This window comes from Quercus suber, unplaced genomic scaffold, assembly GCF_002906115.3.
Source record: "Quercus suber isolate HL8 unplaced genomic scaffold, Cork oak 2.0 scaffold_894, whole genome shotgun sequence".
Lineage (NCBI taxonomy): Eukaryota > Viridiplantae > Streptophyta > Magnoliopsida > Fagales > Fagaceae > Quercus > Quercus suber.
The window spans coordinates 177,370-202,997 of record NW_027070320.1 but is presented as its reverse complement, the minus strand read 5'-3'; the positions used below and the strand labels follow the sequence as shown (position 1 = coordinate 202,997).

The 25,628-nt window shown below is 35.2% G+C and overlaps 1 protein-coding gene across 1 annotated transcript; it reads right to left on the bottom strand.

Annotated features, from left to right (window-relative positions):
- Nucleotides 1-4,947: 4,947 nt before the first annotated feature.
- LOC112017549 (regulator of nonsense transcripts UPF2) lies at nt 4,948-24,674 on the bottom strand. The gene is made up of 18 exons (XM_065768149.1): nt 24,577-24,674; nt 24,180-24,267; nt 20,971-21,173; nt 20,391-20,735; nt 20,010-20,114; nt 19,679-19,806; nt 18,029-18,202; nt 17,760-17,841; nt 17,266-17,479; nt 17,097-17,176; nt 16,792-16,989; nt 16,563-16,664; nt 15,753-16,004; nt 15,435-15,653; nt 13,214-13,384; nt 10,567-10,752; nt 6,493-6,954; nt 4,948-6,056 (listed from the first exon to the last, which is right to left on the bottom strand). Exons 1-18 carry the CDS (start codon nt 24,637-24,639, stop codon nt 5,559-5,561), a joined length of 3,570 nt encoding a protein of 1,189 aa, XP_065624221.1. The 5' UTR covers nt 24,640-24,674; the 3' UTR covers nt 4,948-5,558.
- Nucleotides 24,675-25,628: the final 954 nt, after the last annotated feature.

Below are 25,628 nucleotides of genomic sequence, written 5' to 3'. Positions count from 1 at the left end.
TTGAAATCATGAGTTAGTTGTTGAATAATTTGATCATTTGAGAGATGAAGTTTCATTAAAAAATTGACTAGATACTTGATTGAAACCAAAAAAAATCTCAAATAGAATGCATAGTGTACCTATCTTAATATTCCAAAAAAATTCATATTAGTGTAGAAAGACTAAACGTTGATTAAGTCTCAAATTATCTTTCCTTATAAAAATAAGAAAATGCTAAAGGTACTCTAAGTTTTACTACATAAAACTTACAAACTGATGTGACAATAAATTTGATCGGTGGGTTTCAGCCATTTCATAAATTGAATTTTGAAGTGTCTCTTTCTAATTAGTAACACATCAATTTGTAAGATTAATATAGTAAATATTGTAGTACATGTAGCATTACTCATAAAAATAATGCACGAACTCTTTTGGAACTTATTGTGATTAGGATGCCCACTTAATTGCACAATTGCATTTAAGTTGAAAATTTCGAAATTTAATTGAGGAAGCCACCAAGATTGTTTATAATTAGATTAAGGTCTTTAGAGTTATCAGGGTAACTTTATTATAAAGTTTATAAAATCATATCCTTTTTTTTTGGGTGAAATTGGAAATTTAATTAAGAAAATTAAGAAGTACAAAGTCCATGGCATACAACACCTTAAGCGTTAGCTATAAACTGCTACAAAATAAAGGAGGGAAGATAAGAATGCAATATAAAATGATATAAAAGGATTAGAGGAAGAATTTCCTTCCTTGGCTAAAAGATTCATGCAATGGTTCCTCTTGCGGTGGATATGGCTAATGTGAGCTTCCTCAAAATGCTAGAGGAGAGACATGCAATTAGTAATTTCCATTCATATTGAAATGAGTGGATTGAGTTTCTCAAAAAAAAAAGAAAAGAAAAAAGAGTGGATTGTATTTTGCTCCGTCATCAACATATAAATAGATGTTGATAATTATCATTTTGATACTTATTTAAATTATTAATAAATGCAATAAAATTTAATTCACTCATATCAAATTGGATGGATTAGTCTTCTTCTTTTTTTAAATAAAAAAAGGATGAATTATATTTTAGAATTTTCATGGTGGATTTATTCTAGAAATGTTAGACAATTCTATTCCACTGAGGACTATGCTTTCTCAAAATAAACATTGTATTACATTCTGAATTTAAGAAAAGTGCTATTTATTGTTTTTGTCAAATGATCCGAGTAGAAAATTTGCTTATTTTATCTCGCATTGTCTGAAAGCCCTTCAATAATGACATACAACTATGAACATATTGGTAACGTTTAAAGTCTATGTTATACATGTTTCAACGAGTTACTAAAGTTTTTTAGATTAAATGAGCAAATTGCTGCCCAGATCATTTGAGTATTTGACAAAACTTGGTAGAGAACTAAATGAACTTGTTGGTTTATTATAGAAACAGGCCCTATCCGTGTATCAAACATGCTTAATGTATATGCTACTGGTATTGTTTACGTATGTAATGATGCTTGTGAGACTTCTTTAATTTTTTTTTTTTTTTTTTTTTGAGAACTTTAAAAGCTCATCCTCAAAGGAGGTGTCATCAGTAAATCAAATTCAAGCTCATTCTTTTGATAAAACCAACTATTCTAATGTACTTAGTGCTCGTTTGGATTGGGTGTTTTGCCTAATTTGTGTGTTTAGCGTTTTTTTTAGTGGGTACTGTTCATGTACCACTAAATTCAGCAAAACACAAATTTTTACGTAAATTTGGGACTCACAGTACTATTTACACATTTAAAAATTATATTATTACATTATTTTCAGCAACAAATTTTTAATTTTTAACAAATAAATGGTATTCAAACACACTCATAGTTTACTATCCCTTCCTTTTACTAATTATAAGTTCTAAATCTATATGTGTGGTCAATTTTATAAAAGGAGGAGTTACGTCACATCTAATGTACCGAATAATTTTACCTTTTGACAAAGAGCCACGAGGTTTTAGTCGGCTAAGAACCGTTTTTAAGTTTCAACGCATCCTTAAATAAAACCTTATTTACTAAAGAAACACTTGTCATTTTCCACTTTTGAAGAAGTTTTCTTAAGTTTTAACTCATCCTTAAATAAATCTTTATTTATCAAAGAGACACTAGTCGTTTTCCACATCTAACAATTTGAAATAAATTAGCATGTAATAAAAAAATAATATAATTAATTGAAACTTTTCTTTTAAGTAAAGGAACAATAATTGGATTAAAGACATAGGAACATAGAAAGGTTCCCCTCTGCAACCGCAAGTGGGAATATAATAAAAACGAAGAGTATTAATTTAATTTAAATATTCATAAATTGGGAAAGTGGATAAGAAATTTATGTTTTTTGTGTACTTGTCGGCAAGGATACGAGGTTTTAAAGCTATTAAGTGACGTGGCCCCTTCCTCTCCATTCAAATTAAGGCCTCTCTCTCTCTCTCTCTCTCTCTCTCTCTCTCATATTTCATGCCATTTGAGTCACATTTTGCCTTAATTTACCAAACCATCCTCTTCTTTTTCTTATGCACGTGATATTAGTGAACAATCCAGTGTTGATAAATTATGCACAACTGTTTGTTTTGTGGCTTAGGAGTTAGAAAAAGACGAATAGTCTTTGTTTTTTGTTTTTTTTTTTTTTAATAAACAATAATTTGTTTCATTTTTATTATTTTACACTAGTTTTCTTTGTTCTTGTTGGAGATATAATTTTTTTTTGGAGATATAAATTGACCAATGGGAATAGTAACTGTTGTCGTTAGTATGTGGGGAAAGGTTCTATGATATTCATATCCCACTGTTCCTACAAAGTCCAGTTTTAGAATCATTTAGATGTGCCAAACATAAAAATTGGATGAATTAATCTCACATATATTATTGTTCTTTAATTAGTTAGTGTTACCATTGTAAGTCTACTGAATTTTTACTGGTAAGAGTCTACTTGATAACATTTACTTGTTTCAATTTTTGTTACTGTAAATTTTTTTTAGGGGGGAAAGGTCTGCAATTATTGCATAACGGATTATGTGGTAGTAAAAAGAAAGTAACATGTGTTCAACGATCACGTGTAATACACATAATCATGTAGACTTTTAGACGCGTGTTACTTTCTTTTTGTATTAAAACTTTCATAAAATGATCTATTAGCAAATCCCTTAATAAACTCGTTAACTGGACCCTTAAGCTTTTGTATATTTGGATTTGTATTAAACCAAAACTTAATTTTGTATAAAACTTAAACCCCTTCATTAATTGGGCTACACAAACCCAAGATCCGAGATTCCTCGTTTCAGAACAAACCTAATAGTTCATTGGCTAGCAATTTGGAGCTTTTCCCTTTCCTTCACCTTCAAAGTGTTGTCTTGAGTGTTACAAAATGTAAGGGGCATGGTTTGCGCATGGAATCGTCTAATCAAAGCACTGGTTTAGAACATAAAATTATATATAAGCTCAAAAGTTATAAACAAAATCTTTGACTTTTCCTCTCTCTCTGTCTCTCTCTCATCAATTAAAACTTTAGTAGAAGATTGTAGAACTAGCCATGAAGTACACTTGCCTGTTTTGGCTATCATATAAATTTTGGCTGAAAATAAATGACAACAACATAAGACATGATTCGTATATTTTTTTTTTTTTAGTTTATTATGATGACTTATGTTGGTAAACCTTGTGTCTCTGTCTAGAAAAGAATATGTGACACAATAACACTTCACTGAGTTCACTCACCATGGATCACATCACATGACAATGGTCATTTTAAGAAGTTTACCCTAGTTTAAGGTATCACAAATTTCTAACATAAATGGAAATGCAGGTCCCACATGTTACATCTATGGCACACAATTCTGAGCTGTAAAACTAGAACAATGCTCCAATGGCACTTAAGTATATGTTTTATGGCCACAAGACAAGACTTGGGAGAACCAAATTCCTTGCAATAAGTTATGTTTCTTGCCTTACCTTTTTTAAAGAAAAGCTTTGCCTCAGTAACACCTCCAAGTTTACATGTCCTCATCATCAATAACCAAAGATTAAAGCCATTCTAAGGTGGATGCTTTGGATTTTATTATATTATTATTAAAAACTTTTGTCTTTAGAAGCTATCATCAGCAATGATTTAATAACGCTAGTGAAAAAGGCTATACTAGATAAAGCCTTTCCAAGTTAAGGAAAAACCAAGGAAAAGCAACCACTGCTTGGTTTGGACCCTCAAGCATGAACTCTTTAAGGTTGAAAGTGGCAATATGTATGCCAAAATTAATGCTTCATTTTTGTTAGGACTCGTTTGAGGAGAAATTATTTGTTACTCTAGAAAACCAACTAACATTCATTGGGACTGTTGGGTTTATCTTCATCTTTATCTCACTCAGACTCAAAAAAAATAAGAAGCTATCGAGGTTTTGTTACAAAGTAGAAAAATTAGAGAGTGGTATCGGTGATCAATAAGTTAATCCAGCAAGAATAGAAGAAAGGAATAATAATAGTGGGGTCTTTTAATTATTTCTTGCTCTTTCTTTATTTTGTCTTTTTTTTTTCTACGTGATATTCGCTAAGAGAAAAGCGATATATATGGTTTCCTTATATTTATTTTGAAATGCTAGACAGTATAAGAAAAATTCTGAATTGCAAGATGGACCGCTTCTTATTTTAGCAGCGGTGTCTTGGTCGGTGACTCGGAGGTAATATCGTGACCACCGACCACAAGGAAATAATTTATTAAATATCCAAACCAAACCAAATTATTTGCAGATGTATTAACCAGTCAGCGTCCTTTGAGTTCTGATGCTTGTTCTTACTGAAACCAAAAAATGGAAAACGTGGGACTATATGAAAAAACAAAGTGCACACTTCACACAGTGCATTCTTTACCTACCACGACAATTGTGCTTAGATTCAAACCAAAGCCAATATGAAAAAACATTGTGAAAATATTAGTAACACAAAGTCACAAACAGATGAAAATGGTTACACTATAATTTCATTCTTTAGGTTCTCACGCTGATTTGATCGTTTTTTGATACTTTCTATGGAACACCATTGAGGACTCCAAAATAACAAAGAAATGAGGACAAAAGTAGTGCAGCACATAAAAACCACACATACATTAATTTCCAAGGAAAAAAAGCACAGAATATTAATCAGAGTCCTTTTTTTCCCATATCGACAAATATACAATCATAGAGACATGCATCGATTTTTCTGTCATGATGAATTGGATATAATTACAGCGTACTCCAAAGGAATTTTCCGGTTGCCATCGGATGTAATCATATCGGATGTAATCGTACCTAATAACCTTCATATATCCAGTGTTTTTTTTTTTGGTCAGGGATCCTTTTGTTTATCTTCACTCCATAGTCCATATGCCACTACCTTCTGATATGGTCCAAATTTAACCTCACCACATTTCGAGAAAAATTGCAGAGGGTAGTGCCAAAATGCTTGGGGTTCTTCACCATTGCATAGGAACATCTAATTGGATTTATGGTTGATGTACCAGTTGGAGAATTCCAGAGGATCAAGGTAAATATTGTCAACAATTTAGCATTGCAAGACAATTACTTTTCACCTTTTTCTGCTGTAATAGACTCCACCACCTGAGTAATTATGATGCCGATGACGTGATCCACTAGCCCTACTACCAGTTCCTTCCCAAGTGTTGCCACGACTGGCAACTCTGCTGCCCCCACCTTGTGACCAGTTAATTGTTTGGGTACCCAATCCATTAAGCTCCTCCTCTTCTCGATCATTATACTCCAATACCAACCTCTTAATGTCTTGTTTCTCTTCAAGCTCAGCTGCTTCTTTCTGTTTTGTGCTCTGCACAAGTGAGCAATCCCGAGGGATCAACATCTGCTTTGTTTGTTGCTTGTTCCCACGCTTCACAAGAACTTTTACCGGAACCTCCTTGCTTCCTCCAGCTTCCTCATCTAATGTCTCGTCTCCACTCTCCCCTCCCCTTCCATGATGATCCTTTGTGGGCCCCTCAAACACATTCATTGGTATCATCATATTTAATGTAGGTCGACCCCGCAGCTCTAGACGGCGCTGTTCCATGCTCTCCTGCAGTCAGGGCATAAAAGTTACCAAATGTATCCCTTCAGTATATCATTCTAGAGAAATATAAAGACACTATTAATTTAGAAAACATAAAATGCAAACATCAGCAGAGCCAGAAGAATGCAATTGTCGAGGCAACAATTCCATTCCAGGTAAACCAAATATTGGTGTCAAACAATAGCACGGACAGCATCATTGGTCACACACACCTCATGGATCTTGAACCCACAACCTCACCCTCCTAACTATGTTTCAAAATCAATTCAAACTATTCCGAAAATTTAGGTCCCCATGGATAAAGAAATTTGGAATAGAAACCAAAAAACCATAGAGCATACTAATTAAGTCCCGTACAATATATTCCAAGAAATTGTAAAGATGACCTAATTCAACCTAAAGTAAAACAAAAATATTGAGTAAATAACAATCTCAATCATACCTGCATTACGGCCTTAAGCTCCTGTTCAAAATTAGCTTCTTCCAGAGGGTCCACCTCAGGGGCCTTCTGCCTGACACGGACTTCATCGTCATCATCAGAAGCAGGTCCACCCCCATCATCATCATCCTCATCCTCACTATCACATCCATCATCATGATTCTCTTCATCCAACTCTTCATCATCATGTCCCTCTGGCTCGCTGCCACTCCCCGACTCACTATCAGTGTCCCCAATGCCTTCATGCACCCCGTTTTCGTCAGTGCCATTAATGCTCTGTCCATTTGCTGAGGTGGCATCAGAAGTACTCCTCCTTGAACGCTTTTCTGTGTCAGAGTGCTTCTCATTACCAACCTTGTCAGTTGAAACAGTATGTTCATGATCCTCAAGTTCAATTATAGCTGCATTCACCTCTTCAATGGTAGAGTATCGAGTCATATTGGGCCGTAATTCAGCAAATAAGTCCTGAAAATGCTTCAATTTTTAGGACCTTACCATAATAGAAATGTAGTTGGTATTATCTAATAAATTCAGTACAGAAGGAAATTAACTTTCCAAAATCCAAGTTTAAAATTCCTCAAAACCCAACAAAGATTCTTAAAAGATTAACGACAGAGGGCAGAGAGGAACTCCAAGTATGCTACTTGTTGCATGATGAGTTACTCCTCTTGTTGACGTTGGGCCCAACGTGAGGACGGAACTCCAACAGGAACAGATCACAGTCTAAATCACGTGCAAAGAAAGATGTAGAGTGCTTTTATTGTCACAAGAAAGGACACTACAAGAATCAATGTAAAGAGTTGAAAGAGCATTTAGAGGAGAAGAAGAATGGAAAGAAGCCCCTAGAATCAGCTAGTGTTGCTGAAGAAACATCAGATGACAGTGAAGCTGGTGCAGATTTACTTTCAGTTTCATCAAGTAACAACGTTCTATTGGAATCTTGGGTTTTAGATCCAGCATGCTCTTATCATATGACTCCAAAGAAAGATTGGTTTGACACGTATAAGCCTTACAACGGTGGTATGGTCCAAATGGGTAATGATGCTACATGCCCGGTTATTGGGATTGGTACCGTGAAGATCAAGATGTTTGATGGAGTTGTGAGAGTTCTTAGTAATGTCAGACATGTTCCAGATCTCAGAAAGAATTTGATTTCTTTAGGAGTATTGGATGATTTGGGCTATTCATACTCATCAAAGGGTGGAATCATGAAGATTACCAAAGGTGCTTTGATGGTGATGAAAGGACAGAAAGTAAGCACGCTTTACAGATTGATTGGGAACACAGTTGTAGGAAGAGTTGCAGTCACCACTCCGATAGAGTCCAGCACTGACGACACAAAATTATGGCATATGCGACTTGGCTATATTGGTGAACGTGGTATGTTAGAGCTGCACAAGAGAAATTTATTGAAAGGGGTGAAGACATGCAAGCTAGACTTCTGCAAGTATTGTGTGTATGGGAAGCAGCATAGAGTCAGTTTCAAGACAGGCTCTCATACAAGTAAGGGTGTTCTTGACTACATTCATTCAGATGTTTGGGGTCCAGTATCAGTTTCTTCTCATAGCGGTGCTCAGTATTTTGTCAGTTTCATTGATGACTACTCTAGAAAGGTATGGATTTATTTTATGAAGCATAAGTCTGATGTGTTTGGCATATTTAAAAAGTGGAAAGCACAGGTTGAGAATCAGACTGGCAGGAAAATAAAATACCTTAGAACAGATAATGGACTAGAGTATAGAGATAAAGAATTCATAAAATTTTGTGAATTAGAAGGCATTACTTGTCACTTCACAGTTAAAGGAACTCCACAGCAGAATGGGGTTGCAGAGAGAATGAACAGAACCTTAGCAGAAAGAGCCAGATGCATGAGATTAAATGCAGGGTTGCCTAAGGTGTTCTGGGCAGAGACAGTTAACACAGCAAGCTTCATTATTAATAGATCTCCATCATCAGCCATAGATTTCAAGATTCCAGAAGAGGTTTGGTCAGGTAGACCAGTTGATTATTCGAGTCTAAAAATCTTTGGTTGTCCAGCTTATGTGCATGTGCAGAGTGGAGAGCGTTCTAAATTGGATTCGAAGTCAAGAAAATGCGTATTTCTTGGTTTTGAAAAAGGTGTTAAAGGTTACAGGCTTTGGGATCCAATCTCAAAGAAAACGGTGACCAGCAGAGATGTCACATTTGATGAAGCCTTTATGTTGAAACAGAATGAAGCATAGACATGTGATGATATCCACAGGAGAAATTAACTATTGAGGTGGAGTTTGACGAGAATAGTTCATCCAGTGATAAGGGTGATGCTGAGATTGATCCACAGCAGCAACAAGAAGAGTCTTATTCAATTGCTAAAGGTAGAGAGAAGCGGGTTCACAAAGCACCACAGAGATATGGCTTTGAAGATATGGTTAGCTTTGCTCTCATAACTAGCAGTGGAGATCCATTGTCTTACAAGGATGTAGAAGAGATGGGGTCACTACAGAAGAATAAGATTTGGGAATCATCTAGTATGTTGATAAAGCCAATTCCAACAGACAAGTTCAAGAGCTACTTGGACTTGGTTGATGTTTGCAGCTTGTAAGCCCTTAAGGGCTAAGGTGAAGGCGATGGAGGAGTTTGCTCGTGTAGCTTGATCAATTCAAGTCAAGGTGGAGATTTGTTGACGTTGGGCCCAACGTGTGGCTTGAATTGCCAAGCCCATGTCAACACAATACCTAATACTTGTTATATTAGGAGTCCTAGTGTTGCCGACTTTGATATATATATATATATATATATATATATTAGGTTTGAGATGGAAGAAGCAGCTGTGGAATTAGAGAATTCCTAAAACCTAGCAGCAGCCGCATAAGAAGAAGAATAGTGTTTTCTTGTCTTGTGGGTGAGAGAGAGTGCTAGGGTGTAATTGGGATTTGGGTTTCTTGAGAGTGTTATTGCGCACTATTGTATCTTCCTATTTTTTATAGTGAAATTTCTCCGTCGTCTCCATGGAGGTAGGCAGTTTGCCGAACCACGTAAATTCTTGTGTTTTTGTGTGTGCTTGTTATTTAATTTCCGCTTATTTACTGTTATTGATTGGAGTCCTGGGGTGCTATCTGCACAACACCTCTGATTCAGAGTAGTGCTAACCAGGTTCTAAAATTACTGGATATTCTTACCACAATTGATCGCTAATATGTTAGTGATTAAATTTGCAGCAAATATGGGAGAATGCTATTGTGCTAATGATTTAGTGTATAAGACGTTAGAACCCAAATAATATAAACTTGTTCAAAACACTAAATTTAGTAATCCAAAAATTGTTTCTTCCTAACTCTTCACAGAATAGTCAGAAATAAATAAATGGTTTGTGTTTTATTTCATTAAAAAATAACTAAATAAACAGAAATCAGTCTTAAATTTGATAGCTGTTTGTCAAGCTCAAAAAATCTAGGACCTGAGATTGACAAGACTGGGGTGAGGCAGTTCCTACTCAAAAATTGGGCATAAACTTCCTCTTCCCTTGCAAGAAAGAGCAAAATCTGATTAAGCCAAGGTGAAGTTTTTGGAAGCAAGTTTCCAGCCAATCAGCATGAGGATTTACTTCCCTACAGACATGACAAAGTTGCAGATCCAATTTTGGTGCAGCAGTTCTTTAATGAGTCAAAAGAAAGAAAAATTATCTTGCTGCATTGTAGGTTTCAATGATTCCTAGCCCTCAAATAAGGCAGGGCTTGGTCCTACCTTATTGAATGTGCCTTGAGAACCAGATCCTAGCAGAACACCCCTTTCTCCCAGCTAAAAAGCTAACTTGACAGCAAATGCCTAGAGTTCAGCTGTCATTTCTACATATAAAATTGTCAAACTCTTACAGCCTTTCCATTCCGGTTCTGTGCTAATATTGGTTCATCATATTTGTATATAATCTACACCATTCATTAATAACTCTCCCCCCACAGCCTTATTGCATAATATTTTAAATTTACTGCTTAGCAAGCTTAATAAATTAACAATTCATATCAAATTGTGATTGCGTAGTTTCCTATAATATCAAGAATAAAAAAAGGAAGGGAATAAAGAAAGAGATGTATGACTGACCTGTAAGTCAAATTCAATATCTAGAGGTAGTGCACCTTTGCTGAGAATATACCTCTGAAAATGTACTAAGAATCTATCAAGCTTCCTCTTGGAAGAGCCTCGATCAAAGTAGTGCCCACAGGTGACAAGAAGAGTACAAACCATCCTGATGCGGAAACTATCTTCTGGTGGGTCTAGTGCATCTTGCTAATAGCATTAAAAAGAAAAGGAAAAAAAAGGAAGATGCGTTATCCATGCGTTATACATATAATCAGAAACATTCTTATGCTTTGTAGATCAGAGTGGCTTCTTATCCAAGTGTTATACACACATGTGGGGCCTGTGAATGCATAGAAATCAATATAATTATTATTAGTAAGACACTTGCCTACTGGGAAGGCAAGTCAGACACATAGGACAGGACATCTCTATCCTAATCCAACACTCATTTTGAGAAACATTAAAGAATTTAACTTAATTTACTACCCAGAAATTTCATGTATGCAAACAAAATATTTCTAGTAATATATATCATACAAAGCCATGTTCTCATATCTAGATGATCAGGAGTTGCTTAGTCCAAGACTCATTTCCATATCTGCTAATCATGACATTATAGACAATTATTCATTCTTAAAGCATGTCAGTCGATACAGACTTCCCACATCTATACAAAGAAAAATACCCATTTAAGAAAACTTGTGCATTCACATAATTCATCTTCCACTTCCCTCGCCACGTAGAAGTTGAAAAAAAAAAAAAAAAAAAATTCTACACACCAGAATTCTTGTGAATGCATATTTTGACCTTCAGTCTTCTACAAGCGTAGAAAATCCAAATTAATAATAATGAAAGCAATGTAAAGCAACACCTATTTTCGGAATCATTAATTCTGCTGTCATGAACAAACTCACACATTATACAAATAGAACCATCACAACCAAGCCTTTGTCCCAAAATTTTTGGGTCAACTATGGATCCTTAGTTGTCATGTATCCACCATTCTATTCTATCCAAAATCATATTGTCTTACCTCCTTAATTGAAATGTACTTTTTTGCTATTTCTACTAATGTTATTCCAGGCCTTCCTCTATCATTTTTTTGTTCCCTACACTTGAATCAACTCACTATTCCTCATTGGTGCATAAATTACTTTCCTATGAAAACCATGCAACTCTCCCAAACCTTTTCATCAAGAAAGGCCACTCCATTTTTTTTTTATTGGTAAGTTACACACATACCCAATGGGATTTGAATCCACAACCTCACCCTTCCCCTAGAACTTATAAGGGGATGAGATGCCAATTGAGCTAGAGCTCAAAGGCTCCACCACAATCTTTAAGCAAATTTCTTCATTTTGAATGTCTTTCCTTGTATTTCCACTTATCCATTTTAACATTCTCATTTCAACTACACCCATTTTATAAACTTCTTAATAGCCCAACATTTAATACTATAAAGCACAGTTGGTCTTATGGTAGTCTTATAAAATTTGCATTTAATGTAATACATATTCTACAAACACACAATACACAATTCACCTGATATGCTTCTCCACTACATCCGCTATGATCTTACCCTATGATTCACATCCTCTTCAATCTATTCTCATGAATAGTTGATCCAAGATATCGAAAACCCACTCTTTGGTATCTCCTGACCATCCAGACTTACAGCCTCTTCATCTCTGTTTCCACTTTTACTAAACTTACAATTTACATTCCATGTACTCTGTTTTAGTCCTACTTAGCCAAAAGCCTTAAGACTCTAAAGCAACTCTCCAAATTACTAATTGAAATTAATTTCACGTCTAGTTTCATTCACTAAAACTATATCATCTATAAAAAGTATACACAAAAGACTTCATCTTGAATCGATCTAGCAAGCTCATCCATCAATAGTATAAGAAGAGATGGACTTAACGCTGATGCAAACCTGTAATAATAGGAAATTCACTTATGATGCCTCCACTTGTTGTCACACTAATTCCAACTTTGTCATTTATATACTTGATCAACTTAATATACTTTATGAGAACTCCTTTCTTTTCTAAAGCCACTACATAACCTATCTATGTATCCTATGATATGTTTTCTCTAGGGATTCGCCCCTACATAAAAACCATATGGAGACCTCTAGCTAGCATCTTGGAGCTACCCCAAGGGATTCGCCCCTTTATTGACCCGGTGTGTGTGGGACAAGAGGACTAAACATACCTAGGGGAACAGTCACGCTCTCAAAAGCTTTAGAAACCCTCGTTAGCAAAAAAAAAAAAAAAAAAAAAGATGTTTACTGACTTCTCTATATTTTTCCATTAAACATATAAGAAAATAGCTTCTGGCATAAAACCAAATTGATTTTTCAATATTCTGGTTTCATGTTTTAACCTATATTCAATCACTCCCTCCCAAAATTTCATAGTGTGAAAGTTTCATAGTGTGACTCAAGCTTTATTCCACGATAATTTGTACAGTTTTGAATATTTCCCTTATTCTTGTAAGTAGGTAATAGAGTACTTCCCCTTCACTCACTAAACGCGTTAACACTAAAGCTCTTAATGAAAATGTTTGTCAACTAGCACGTCAAACAAAAAAGAAATTAAAAATAAAAATAAAAGAATTCTTTTGATAGACGTTTAAAAAAATAAAAAAAGATACAATTCCATACCTCTGGAGTGCCATGGCCAAAGACAAGAATCAAATAAAGTGTCTCAAAAATAACAGATGAGTCTACATGCTCATAATTATACAGCTCCCCTAAGAACCGCATATGGGCAATGCGTCTTTGTTGCATCCCATAATCATTTAATTCTAGCCCAAGCCTAATCTCCTCCAAAACCTGAATGTAAAGTCATCATCAATGAACTGTCAACAAAAACCCAAAAAAAAAAAAAAAACACAGGAATGCCTATAATAATATACACTTCATATGTATGTAGAATTTTACAATATTTCCAATATTTTCCCCTTCCTTCTAGGGTATTTTCTTCAGAGCCAGTCACAGCACTGATGAAGGGAGGCTACTTTGAGTTGACAGTATCAGAATCAAAAGTGTCGGGCAAAAACAGGAATGAAAATTTTGAGGGTTGATCCTATTAGAAGGCATTCTTTCCCCCAAAAGAGCATTTGGCAAGTTGTGATTCTAATTAGAGTATCTTTTTTCCTTTAGACAGCAGCCTTCCATGATATTCTAACAGTGGAGAGTTTAGAGTGGCTTTAAGCCAGTGCATTAAGCTCAAGAGCAATGAAAAATTGTTGAGCACCTATCAGAAGATCCATTGGGTGACAACATTACCTTGTTCATGGGTTTTTTCTTCCATTAGAATAAGAAATTCCACTTTTAGAAAGTGGACATGTTTTGGGACATCCCAAAAAGAAAAGTGATGGAGTTATGGAAGATTAATATGCTATTGCTTTGCAAATTCACCTATTCAAGAATTATTTTATTGGGTCCACGTGTGAAGTCCAATTGAAGTGAAAGTCATGCCCATTTAATGGTCTAAGTATGAGTCTTTTAGGGTTAAAACAGTTTTTAATTTGGGTTTTTTTTTTACTAGTTATATTGGGGGAAAATCTATAATTTCTGCAATTCCTGCGAATTAAGGGTATTTTGGTAATTTAGTTGAGTCTAGAATCTTCTAAGGTATTCTAAGTATCTTAGATTTATTTAATTTGGATCCAAGTTAGTATTTATTAGGTTTTATTAGTAGTCCTAATACTAGTAGCATTCCTATTACTACTAGTACAAGTAAGAGTCTTTATATATATTGTACTCAATGTATTAAAAAAGAAAAAAAGAAAAAAGAGAATGAGTTGATTAATAAAATTGAGTGTTTTGAGCAATAGGCATGTTGGCCTTTGTTGTTTCTTTCTCCTTCTCTCTTCTCTTTATTTTCTCTTCTTTCTTTCTAAAGTTATGGGTCACGGGTACTATTCGCAAAGCCCCTAAACAGCCCTAAAATCTATCTAATCCTTCTTTTTTCCTAACCCTAAACCCACCACAATTAAAGTAGACAAATCCCTAATTTGTCCTACATCATCAACAAGTGAGATGTTTAAAATGGGGTGAGGGAAGTTAAAAGTTACAACATGTTACTCAATGATGGATGAATTAATAGTGTTAAAGATGCTAACCACTTAATCAAGAATTAAAAAGTCAATGATCTTGCTCCTACTGATCAAACATCAACTTCAACGGTAGATATGGTAAAAATCTAACCACTGGATATTGCTCCCCCTCTTCGATTTTCCCCAAAATGCACCCAACCAAACAGCCTTATAGACACAGCCACTTTCATTTTATATCACTATCCCAAGGACAAAGAATAGAAGCTCTTGAACATGAATAAAAAATGCTTCTCTGAAACTGTCAGCCCGAGTTGCCCACTGGAACCAACAACACTACAGATTTTGCTCTTACATCTCAATATAGCAAGGAAAAGAGACGAGCTTTTATGATGAGCAACAAATAATTGTTACTACGAGATCATTTTGTATCATTTCAGTGATTATATCCAAAGATCCACTTACGTCAAAAGGTTCTATCTATTTTTAAGATTTTGGCCTTTGACTTCAAATAGTTGTAAACATCAATTGGGATTTTTTTTTTAAATAAAATTTTCTTTTTATAACACTCAGCTTATTCCAATAGAACATAACTTCCCTAGACGCATTTTCTAACATTAAGCATTCCACGTGATGTAAATTGAAAAATCCAAAATTCAGAAGCTTGCTCCAACAAAAGAAATATAAAATGGAGGAAACGTATATCAAGAAAAAAAGAAGAAGAAGTGGATAATCTAGATTCTCTCTCAAAATCAAGATCATGTTTCTTATGGAAAACTTCAATCAACTGAAGAAAGGGTTATCTGAATTGAAAGTTAACAAACCTCATCAACAACAGCAATGGCAAACTCATCATGATAGCGACTCAAACCAGCAGTGAGAGAAGCAATTAAGTGAATCTGACCATACTTCCCTTTGTGAACCTTCATAAAGCATTTTAAAAGATATGGCTCACATTCACTCCATGGCAATTTGCGAAGTTGCCTCAGGACATGCTCAATGGTGTTCTTATCAAGATCTGAAAATAGCAATTTCCTAATATACTGCCAAAAGATAATCAAACAAAAAGTTAGAGTCAGATGGGGGCTTGGGGGGGGGGGGGGGGGGGAGGGGAACTAATGAACCTGAGAAATTTGTCACACCTGATGCAATGGAGGACGGACTTTAGAGACTCGTGCAGATCTTTCAGGTGGTTTGCACAGGTAGTAAGCATTTTCTACAAGGGTGCTGTGGCGAGGATCCAGATTTTTGACATTTTTCAAGCGCATCAAAATTTCCAACATGTTAGCCATCCGAATGGTAGTTTCAGGAGATCGATACAGAAAACGACCACATGTCTCGAGAAGATTGCAAGCAACATCAATGTTGTGATGAGTGAAATCATCTAAACAAGCCTGGTGAGAATATAAAGCAACAATACAAGAAAGATCAGTTTATGATGAGAAATCTTATTAATGAGCCTCGTAAGAAGAGAAAGCATCAATATATATGTATCCAAAATGAACTAAAGTATCAACCTTAATGAAAAATATTTATCTCAAATCTCAACAAATAGCATACACAGTTTCTTAATTCATCTTTCAACTAAAATTCAATAGACCAAGAGATGTAAGTTAAATAAGAAAATGCAAGTAATGGAAATAATAACAATAAAGCTGATTTCATGGCAAGCTATCTCGATGCTTGTTACTCTTTTGCAACCAAAAGGTATACAAGAACCACAGAGAACATCAAACATTTTAGAAAAAGAAATTGAAGAGGATAACATCCTACCCATGCTAAGCATTTTTTTTTTTTTTAAATGAGTAAGTTTTGGCCCCAAGGAGAGGGGGGACAGGACAGGAAATTCGAACTAGTAACCTCCACTTCACGAGGCATGGTGCGAGGCTTAAGGACCCATATTGTCAATAACACAAAGTAATTGTCAATAACACACACACACACATAATTACCTTCAAACAACTAAAAACAAGGCCAGATGTTGCAATTTTAAACTTGCAGAGTTCTCCAATAAACCTAATATTCCTTATCTTTGTTTCAATGTTCATTTGATCCTGCAGCAAATTACAGTTCAAAAGGAAAATCATGAATAATTAATGAAATGAAAAGGCAGCAGGACACAAGAAATAACCATCAACTCCTATTTATAATAGAACACCTATTTGATATGTGAAACTTTACCTTTTTATTAATTAAGAAGTTAAACTCTTCCTCCAACATCTGCAACAGCATGGAAGAGACATCCTTCATACAAGTTGAAAGTGTGGCAACCATGCGTGAGTAGTATGGTAGTAGTTCTAGAGATGTCCTGGGGACATTAAACAGTGCCCTTACAAGCTTTTTCCGATTGGACTTTGAATTTAAATAACAGAATTCTACCTGGAAGTGAAAAAATACAACGATAAGCCCTTCATTGTGAGGGTTTTGATACCAAAATATGAAAATTGGTAGTAGACAATAAAGCTTAAAGATACAGAGATGATTACAGTCAGTTGATCAATAAGATCACGGCTCACACAACCCGGAAGCCTCTGTAATAAAGCATCCAAATTTGTGCCTTCAAGACCTTTTAATTTCTCCTTTTCATTTTCCCCTTTTTATCTGAATCTTTCTCTTTCCCTTTCTCTTTGTCCATATCTTTAGTCTTTTCAAGACCTTTTAGCTTCTCCTTTTCATTTTCCCCCTTTTTATCTGCATCTTTATCTTTCCCTTTCTCTTTGTCCATATCTTTAGTCTTTTCTTTATCTTTTTCTTCCTTATCTTTCCCTCTATCTAAGTTTTTCCCCTCCTGCAAAGTGCCAGAGTCTGCAGAAACCTCTGTTGTATCTTGGGTAGCCTGCTGACGTTGGTCTGATTCAGGTGCCAGTTCCTTACAAACAGACCAAAATTTCAATTTTATAGCATCTTCAAAAGGTAGATACCATACCCTATGAACATGAATTTCAATAACTAAATTCTAAAAATTGATGATTAAAAAAATATTAATTAAAACAGCGCCTTTTACAAAATCATAACACAAATAATTGAAAATTTCCCAAACATTTTCCAATGATTGGATATAAGAAAAGATCAATTTTCACCACAATGTTTTGGCTAGCTCAAAAAATAACAAGAGCATTAGATAATAATTCAGAATTTAAGCTTCTTACAGTCTGTTGTTCTTGCATCTTTGCAGATTGTTCATTCACTTTGGGTTCTGCTTCTCCCAATAATACTGCTGGTACAAATGCTCTGAGAAAAAATAGATTCATCAAATCTTGATAACATGTCAAGCAAGCAAATTTACTTTTAAGGGAACCACCATCTAAGGAACAAGCAACAAGAAAAGCATTCATAATGTCAACAAACAAAACTACAAAAGTGGCAAATTTATTTAAAGGAGACTTTCAATTGGCATAATAATCTGACCAAGACAAACCTGAGATCAGGTAAGCCTTCATAGAAAGCCCTGGTATCTTCATCATCCCACAAAGCTTCTAGAACAGAATCTTTCCCAGAAGCAGGAGCTGAAGCATCCTCCCCAGTAGTAACCCTAGTCGTGTGACCATCCTCTGGCATCACTGGGGGCTGCATATCAAATGCTTCTGCTAAACTGCAAAAAGAGGAATTCATACAATCAGATAAAAAAGAAATTAAGTTATTAAACTGGAATTTTTATGAAGAACACATGTCAGTTGAGTGGAAGCTGAAGGGAGATCTAGTTTCTATTTAAGGAGCACGGACACTTCAAAACCCCCCGGTGTGTCTGTGTTCTACACAAACACTCCATCCTCATTGCGTTTGGAGAAAATTCCTCTGATATAAAATATATTTTAAAAGGTTTGAAAGTTATTATTTATTTTGAAAATTTAGAATAAACATAAAATATGCTTATAAATACATAAATATTCCTAAAAGATACATATTAATTAATTAATAGTAGTATCCCCAACATGTCGTGTCCTAATTTTACAAGAATTGCCAAATCTCCATGTCCATGTCCTGTCCATGTCCATGCTTCTTAGATTTTTATTCCCCCCATTGAGTTTCTTTTATTTATTTATATGCACCAGCTACAGCAAACAGCTATTATGCCATCATCCTCAGCAACAGTAAAAGAATATTACAGTCCCAGAAACAAGAATTCTTATCTTAAGAACTGATGGAACTTTCTAGGCTGACCACCCTACAGCTCAGGAGTCTTGATGAATTGTGATTGAAGTGAAGACTAGGGGGGGGGGGGTGGGGGGGTGAAAAAACTTAAGCAATCATGCAAGCCAGAACCTTCAAGAAGCATTACAGATCAAGAAAATTAGCAAGAGACTTGACATATACTTTAATTGCTGCATCTTTCCCCATGATAAACCAAAAATCATTAAGATCTACAGAAAGCTAATTATCCTATTCTACAGGACGGCTTCGTCAGTTCAGCTTTACACCTCCCCAACAGCAATTCTCATCTTGAAATATACCTGAAGAATTCAAATATTTTATGACCAGAGCTCCTTGATTGAGTGTCTGCAGCTCAGGGATTCCAAAACTTCCAGTCAAAGTATTGTTGAAGCCAAAAATGTCAAAGATTGAAATAATTTCCACAAGGGAGTTTGTATCTTTCAAATTTCAACAAAAATTTCCAGAGTTATGCCACCTTTATTGCATTAGCATCTATGTGATATAGATCTTCAGATCATACTAATTTCATGACATAAGCCATTAATTCACCAATTAGTAGAAACCACATAAATCAGCACGTCTGGATTATGTGACTAGTATCCTAAACTGCCTTTTAGAAATATTGATGGTATCAAAGCAAAGTCACAGAAGTAAATTAACTGAATTTAAAGTCCTTCATATAAACCTGAGATCAGCTATGATATAAGCAAACATTAGTATAGAGCATAAAGAATAAGAAATTATCTAGTGAGACATCACATGATAAAAGCATGCAAAATGTCAAAGCAATGAAATATTGTAGGTTGTAAATCTTACAACATAAATAAAATCCCATTGAGGAATAATTACCAACCCCATTGTTTGAGTCACTAGCGAAACAGATGCAACGAAGAGTATAAAATCATAAATAACTTACGAAGAGATATTGCGGTACAAATGGTCATAAGATTTCCGCAGCTTTTCATATGAAGAGACATTTTCATCACTGAGCTCTCCTCTAGCATTTAGAATCTTAGCATTTTCATGCTCCATTTGACGAAGTGACTATACAGAAATACAAACATAAAAGTCCATCAACTACAACCATTATGAAAAAAATATAAAGAGTGAATAATATAAAATAATATAAAAATAATTCTTTATTCAAATAAATATAGAACACCAGGATCTAAAAAAATGGAAGTAGGAAAAGTTAAAAAACAGCACCTAATTTTTTTTTTAAATAGTAGTAACTTAAAGAGTCTTACAGCATGCTCAGACTGAAGTAGCTCAGCTGCAGCATCATAGTATGTATGGAATGCCTTCCTGAAAAACTTCTTTTGATCTGTTGTGATATTAAGGCCCTTAAAAAACTGTAGCACAATGTCAGTAGAGTAACTAGAATAAAATAACACTGGAAAAGTAATCCTTAATACCAAAAAGGCCAAAAGAATGAAAAAGAAAAAGAAAAAGATAAGCGTGTTAAAGATTTCATTGAAAATAAAACCCTTTAAAACAAGAATAAATTTAAATGGAAATCACAAACAGCTCCACTTCTGATTTAAATGATGATAAGCCATAAACAGAACAGGGATAGCAAGGCTCATGAGATGCACTAGGTCATGTAAAAGACCAAAGAGAAATTGTACCTCTTCATAAATTTCTTGTCCAGAGAAAGAAAGTCCTAGGAAAATTCTTCCTTGTCGAGCAAAACTAGCAAGAAGGGTCATATTTGTCTGAGTAGTATCTCTGTCCTTTAAATGTTCTAAGTTTGTCAGATCCTTAATGATATTCATGAAAATGCCACTGTCTTCTATAACTCCAACAAAGTAAAGTTCCAAAAGGAGTTTCAGAGTGCTGCGTTTTTTCATGGCCTTCAAGTTCTTATCTGCATCCAAGTCATCCCCAGACTTTCCAGGAAAAAAGACCTTCAAGAGCCCTTGAGTCAGGCTTGGTGAGAAATCTTTATACCTTTGATGAAGCAAAGAGCAGATCTTTGAAAAAATAGACAAGTGTCAGACACTGTGCAGGAGAACAGTTAAAACACATAAACGGTATCCATATGTTTGTCACTAAGCATCAATTAAATGAGTTCATATATGCACTAAAAAAAAATGAAAACAAAGCTTTCACTCATAGGAATGCATGAAACAAACCCACTCTAATATGAAGAAGTAAAAAAATTGCATGAAAAACTAAAGTCTCAAGATATTTAGTGCAGAAGAGTACCTGAACTGCTGCTTGTATATCTGAACTTCTAAGCTTGGCATCACAAATAGCTGTGACGGCTTCACTAACAAATTTGCTTAGGTTGACACCTCGCAAATCTTCCATCAGGCCTTCGCGCTGCTCTTCATTTATCTGCTTTAGTTTTTTTATAACTGCTGTATTGCGTTTAATGCTGGAGTCCAATGTCCTAAGAAATCCTGAATCTGGTTATGTTGACAGTGTAAATATTTTAAAAACACATAATATTGTCAAACAAAATAAAATGCAGTAGTCAATTTCAAAAGCAAAAGAGATTCTGCCAACTAAGCCTGGGGAAGTATAAAGACCCTAAAACCCTCACTAAGATATTCTCGAAAACCCAATTAGAAGAAAATTCAAAGCAATGTAAGTGTGACCCATGATATGCAGAGATTGTGATAGCAAGAAATGTTTACAAGAAACACAAATTGATTCAAATGGGGCACTAAACAAGTTGGTTCACTCAAAAACACTAAAGCAAGTTCTTGAAGAAAAGAACATGAAGGAGAGCTCAAAAGCAAGTGCCCTTAAAGAATTACAAGCAGACCCTCATGAGGTCCAAAAATCAACAATAGTACCACAAGACACCCCCCCTTCCCCCCCACCCCAAAAAAAAAAAAAAAAAATCAAAGTACAATATTTAGGGGCGTGCAGAAAACCCACCGACCTGCCAAACCCGACCCGACCCGACCCAACCCAACGGGTTGAGTTGGGTCACAAAAAAATTTTTTTATAGCGGGTCGGGTTGGGTGTGGGTCATAAAATTACGAACCCGCCAAACCCGACCCGACCCACCCATATTTAATATATATTTAAAATATATTATATATTTAATAATTTTTTTTTTAAATCAGCTGTAAATTTAATATATAGTAATCATAATATATTATATTATATATAATATATATATATATAATATATACTAATAATAATATATTTAATAATAATAATAAAAATTTGTCAAACCCATGGGTTCAACCTGACCCAACCCGACCCATGTGGGTTGGGTTGAACTTATGTGTTGGGTTGGGTTAGGTTGAATTTTTTTTTACCCAACATGATGGGTTGGGTCAAAAAATCCATTCAACCCGACCCAACCCGACTCATGCACACTCCTAACAATATTCAAAAAGAGATCTCAAAAAACTATTCTTAATCCTTTGCTAGAACGGTGTTCATTGTAAAAAGTCTCTTGATTCCTCTCTCTCCAAATAGTCCACAATCCACAGAATACAATGCTGTGTAGCTTGCCACAATGCTATTATGTTGATACCAAAACACCCCTCTCCAAATAGTCAACAAATTGATTACCTGGCCTAACATAATGCAAAGAACCCCAAAAGCCATAAATGCAAAAGACCACAACTCCCTAACAATAGGGCAGTGCAGCAACAGCCAACAAGCGGTCAACAATTTCAATACTGCCCTTGCATGTTATACATTTGTCAACCACCACTAGCTTCCACTTTGCAAGGTTATTTATGGTCTAATAAGGAATTCAAAGCTACCTAAGGGGTACCTTACTACCCAATATGTCTTTCTAGATGAACCCAGATTGAGGGGCTCGTCGCAAACATATGCATAATAGGACCAAGCATTGAATTGGCCTTTCCCATTTGGATTCCAATTTCCAAAACAAACAGTCCTTATTCCTTTCAACAATCTGTCTAGAGTAAAGTACTCCCATCAAGTCATTCACTCCTTCTAGCTCCCAGTCATGGAAATCCCTAATGAATTGAAGATTCCAACACCCACTTCTACCATTCTCACCAAACGTAATCAAAGAATGTACTGAAGCATCTGTGTCCACTGCAATGGAGTATAAGTCTGGAAACAAGGTCTACAAAGACTGATCTCCACACCATACATCATGCCAAAATCTAATTATCTTGCCATTCCCCACCCTAATGGATACAAAATCAGAGAATCTATCCCAATTAGCTCAAATTCCTCTCCACAGACTACAACCATGAGGTCACAATCACCGTATACCAATCAACCAATTGCTCTCTATATTTAGCCTTAATGATACCACACCAAGGCTGCCCTTGTTCAACCCATATCTCCATAAACATTTACCCAACAAAGCTTCATTGAAAGTGGTGATTCTCCAATTCACAATAGGAGAGCACACCATATTCCAACCCTCTAAATGAAATTTACCTTCAACATGGTAACTTAAAAGTAAAAACTCACACTCTGAGGTATACTCTTGAACCAATTGATCCCCACCAGCCAGTCTACTCCTTAATACTCAACTCCCATGAGACTAAAGTTATATGCACATTTCTAATCTTGGAATTGAAAACGATGCCACATGTCCCATTCTATTAAAACCTTAATATTTGCATTCTCAATCCTAGCAGAACCTTTTAAAGCAAATCCTCTTTTCTCTCTCTAGTCCCAACACTGATTCAAGCTCCTTCCCAACAACACAGATTTGATGCACCAAATCTGGGCTTGCTAATTGAGCATAGTTGCACAAAACTTGAGCTAGTGACCTAGTATAAACCTTTTTTTTTAAAGTGAGACCCAGTAAAATTACGAGGAGCATACTATTACGAAAGATGTGGTTAGCTCTTATAACAAGGAATTTTTTTTGATAGGTCTTAATTAACAAGGTAATTGTGGGAGGTAAAGACAGGAAAACAGGATTTTCACCTGAAAAAACTAAAAATCACATAGGGAAATTGAAAGTAATTATAATAAATTAAAGCTACAGGTCAAATGCATGAGAGATGATCTGAACTGAAAAGACATGGTATATCTTCTGATACATTGTAAGTTGGGGAGGGAGGATTTGAACCTTGGATGACTCCGTTGGAAACACCGGGAAATACCATTTAACCTAAAGGACATTGGCGAAAAGACATGTTATCTTTGCACATACGTCCAGAAGAACACTATAGATTCTTCAAGAAGTTCCAACCTCCTCTTTCTAAAATCCTAAAATCACTCCATTAAACACAAACACCTAAGATTGACTGTTCTGAAAATAACTCTTATCAGCATTGCTTTATCAAAATAATTTATTAGCCTTGTTCATTTTATTATATGCTGTCTAATTAAGCATAAATTATGAAGTTCGTATCAAATTTTTAGCTTCTGTATAGAGATTTGCATCCTTTTAGATGACCATTCAAACATTGATATACATAGTAAACCCTGAAATTCTTGCAATATTCACTAACCAGGCCTTTCAGGATTCATATTGCTTTGACGAAGAGCCATTTTTGACTCAACTGATTTCTTCATTTCCTCAAGACGAGCAGCAGCTTCCTGCAAAAAGAAAATAACAGCCTTAAAAAGTCATTTCTATAAAGAAATACCTGTCCAAAATAAGCACAATGAAGAAAACAGTAAGTCCTCAGCACATTATCAAATGCCGTTTTCAAATATTTTCCATCATAACCCAACTTGGAGCAAATAAAATCAATATCATCACGTGCACCAGTTTTTGTGAATTGTAACAACACTAATAGACAAAAAATATTAATAATCTGCATAATTAAACCAAAGTGCAAACCAAACAACTGAAAGAGCGAGTCATCATGAATCAATTTCCAGAACCAGATACACCAATCTCACCTCCTCATCTTGCTTGCCATGATTTTCAGCTCCAACACGGCATTCATCCTCATGGTGATCCATTTTCCTATTTGTATATATTAATAATTTATATATACCTACATAAGAGGTCATCGAAAGAATTAATCAGCAAATCTTCCAGAATTAACACGAAGGCAAAGCATACAATTGAATCCAACTCGTTCAATCTACAAACTAAAACAACATCCACCGACGCAAAACCACCTAACATATCACTCGAAATTAAGCTAAAAATTGTGCAAGGAATTCCACTCCACTCTCATCATATCAAAATTTCCGCTTTAAACAAATCCTATGACTTCAGATATAACCAAAATCAGTTTTAACATCCACATACTTGAGCTTAATCATTCAATTTTTTTTTTTTGATAAATCGCATAATGCATAGTCAAAATAGGACCAAATTGCCTAAATATACAGCGCTTAGCAATTTGCTTTATACGGTTACAAACTTCCAAACCAGGAAAAAAAAGAGTATGAATTAGGTTATATGATATCAATTTCGCATAGAAGAAAGAAACCTATGTGAGGTTATGGAATTTGCTACCGAGATCTCGCTCCTACAGAGTGAGAATACGCATAAAGTACACGTGAAGAAGACGAAGTTAGGGTTTACCTTGTGCGAGATTTCGTCGGAGAGAGTCGCCGGAAAAGTGAGGAATGGAGTAAATAACTTATAGAGAGAGAGAGAGAGAGAGAGAGAGAGAGGGCCGAGGCCGAGGTTAAGAGTGAGTTGTGGCGAAATGGAATATGGGAAAAAAAAAAACCAAAATTGGTAACCGATTTGAATTTTGTGTGTTTAGGGTCCGAGAACGGGTTAACCCGTTTGGATGTAATTGTAAAATCAGGCCCATCTTCTTAGCCCAATAGAGATTGAAAGAATATATACATATATAAGGCCCAATAAGGGCATTGGGATGAGTCAGATGCGGTTCGTCTTATTTGAATGGGCTTGGGGTGCTCGCAGCTAAGGTATAATTTTTTTTTTTTTTTCTAAAGCTTCATTTCTACTTTTACTTAGCTTATTTTTT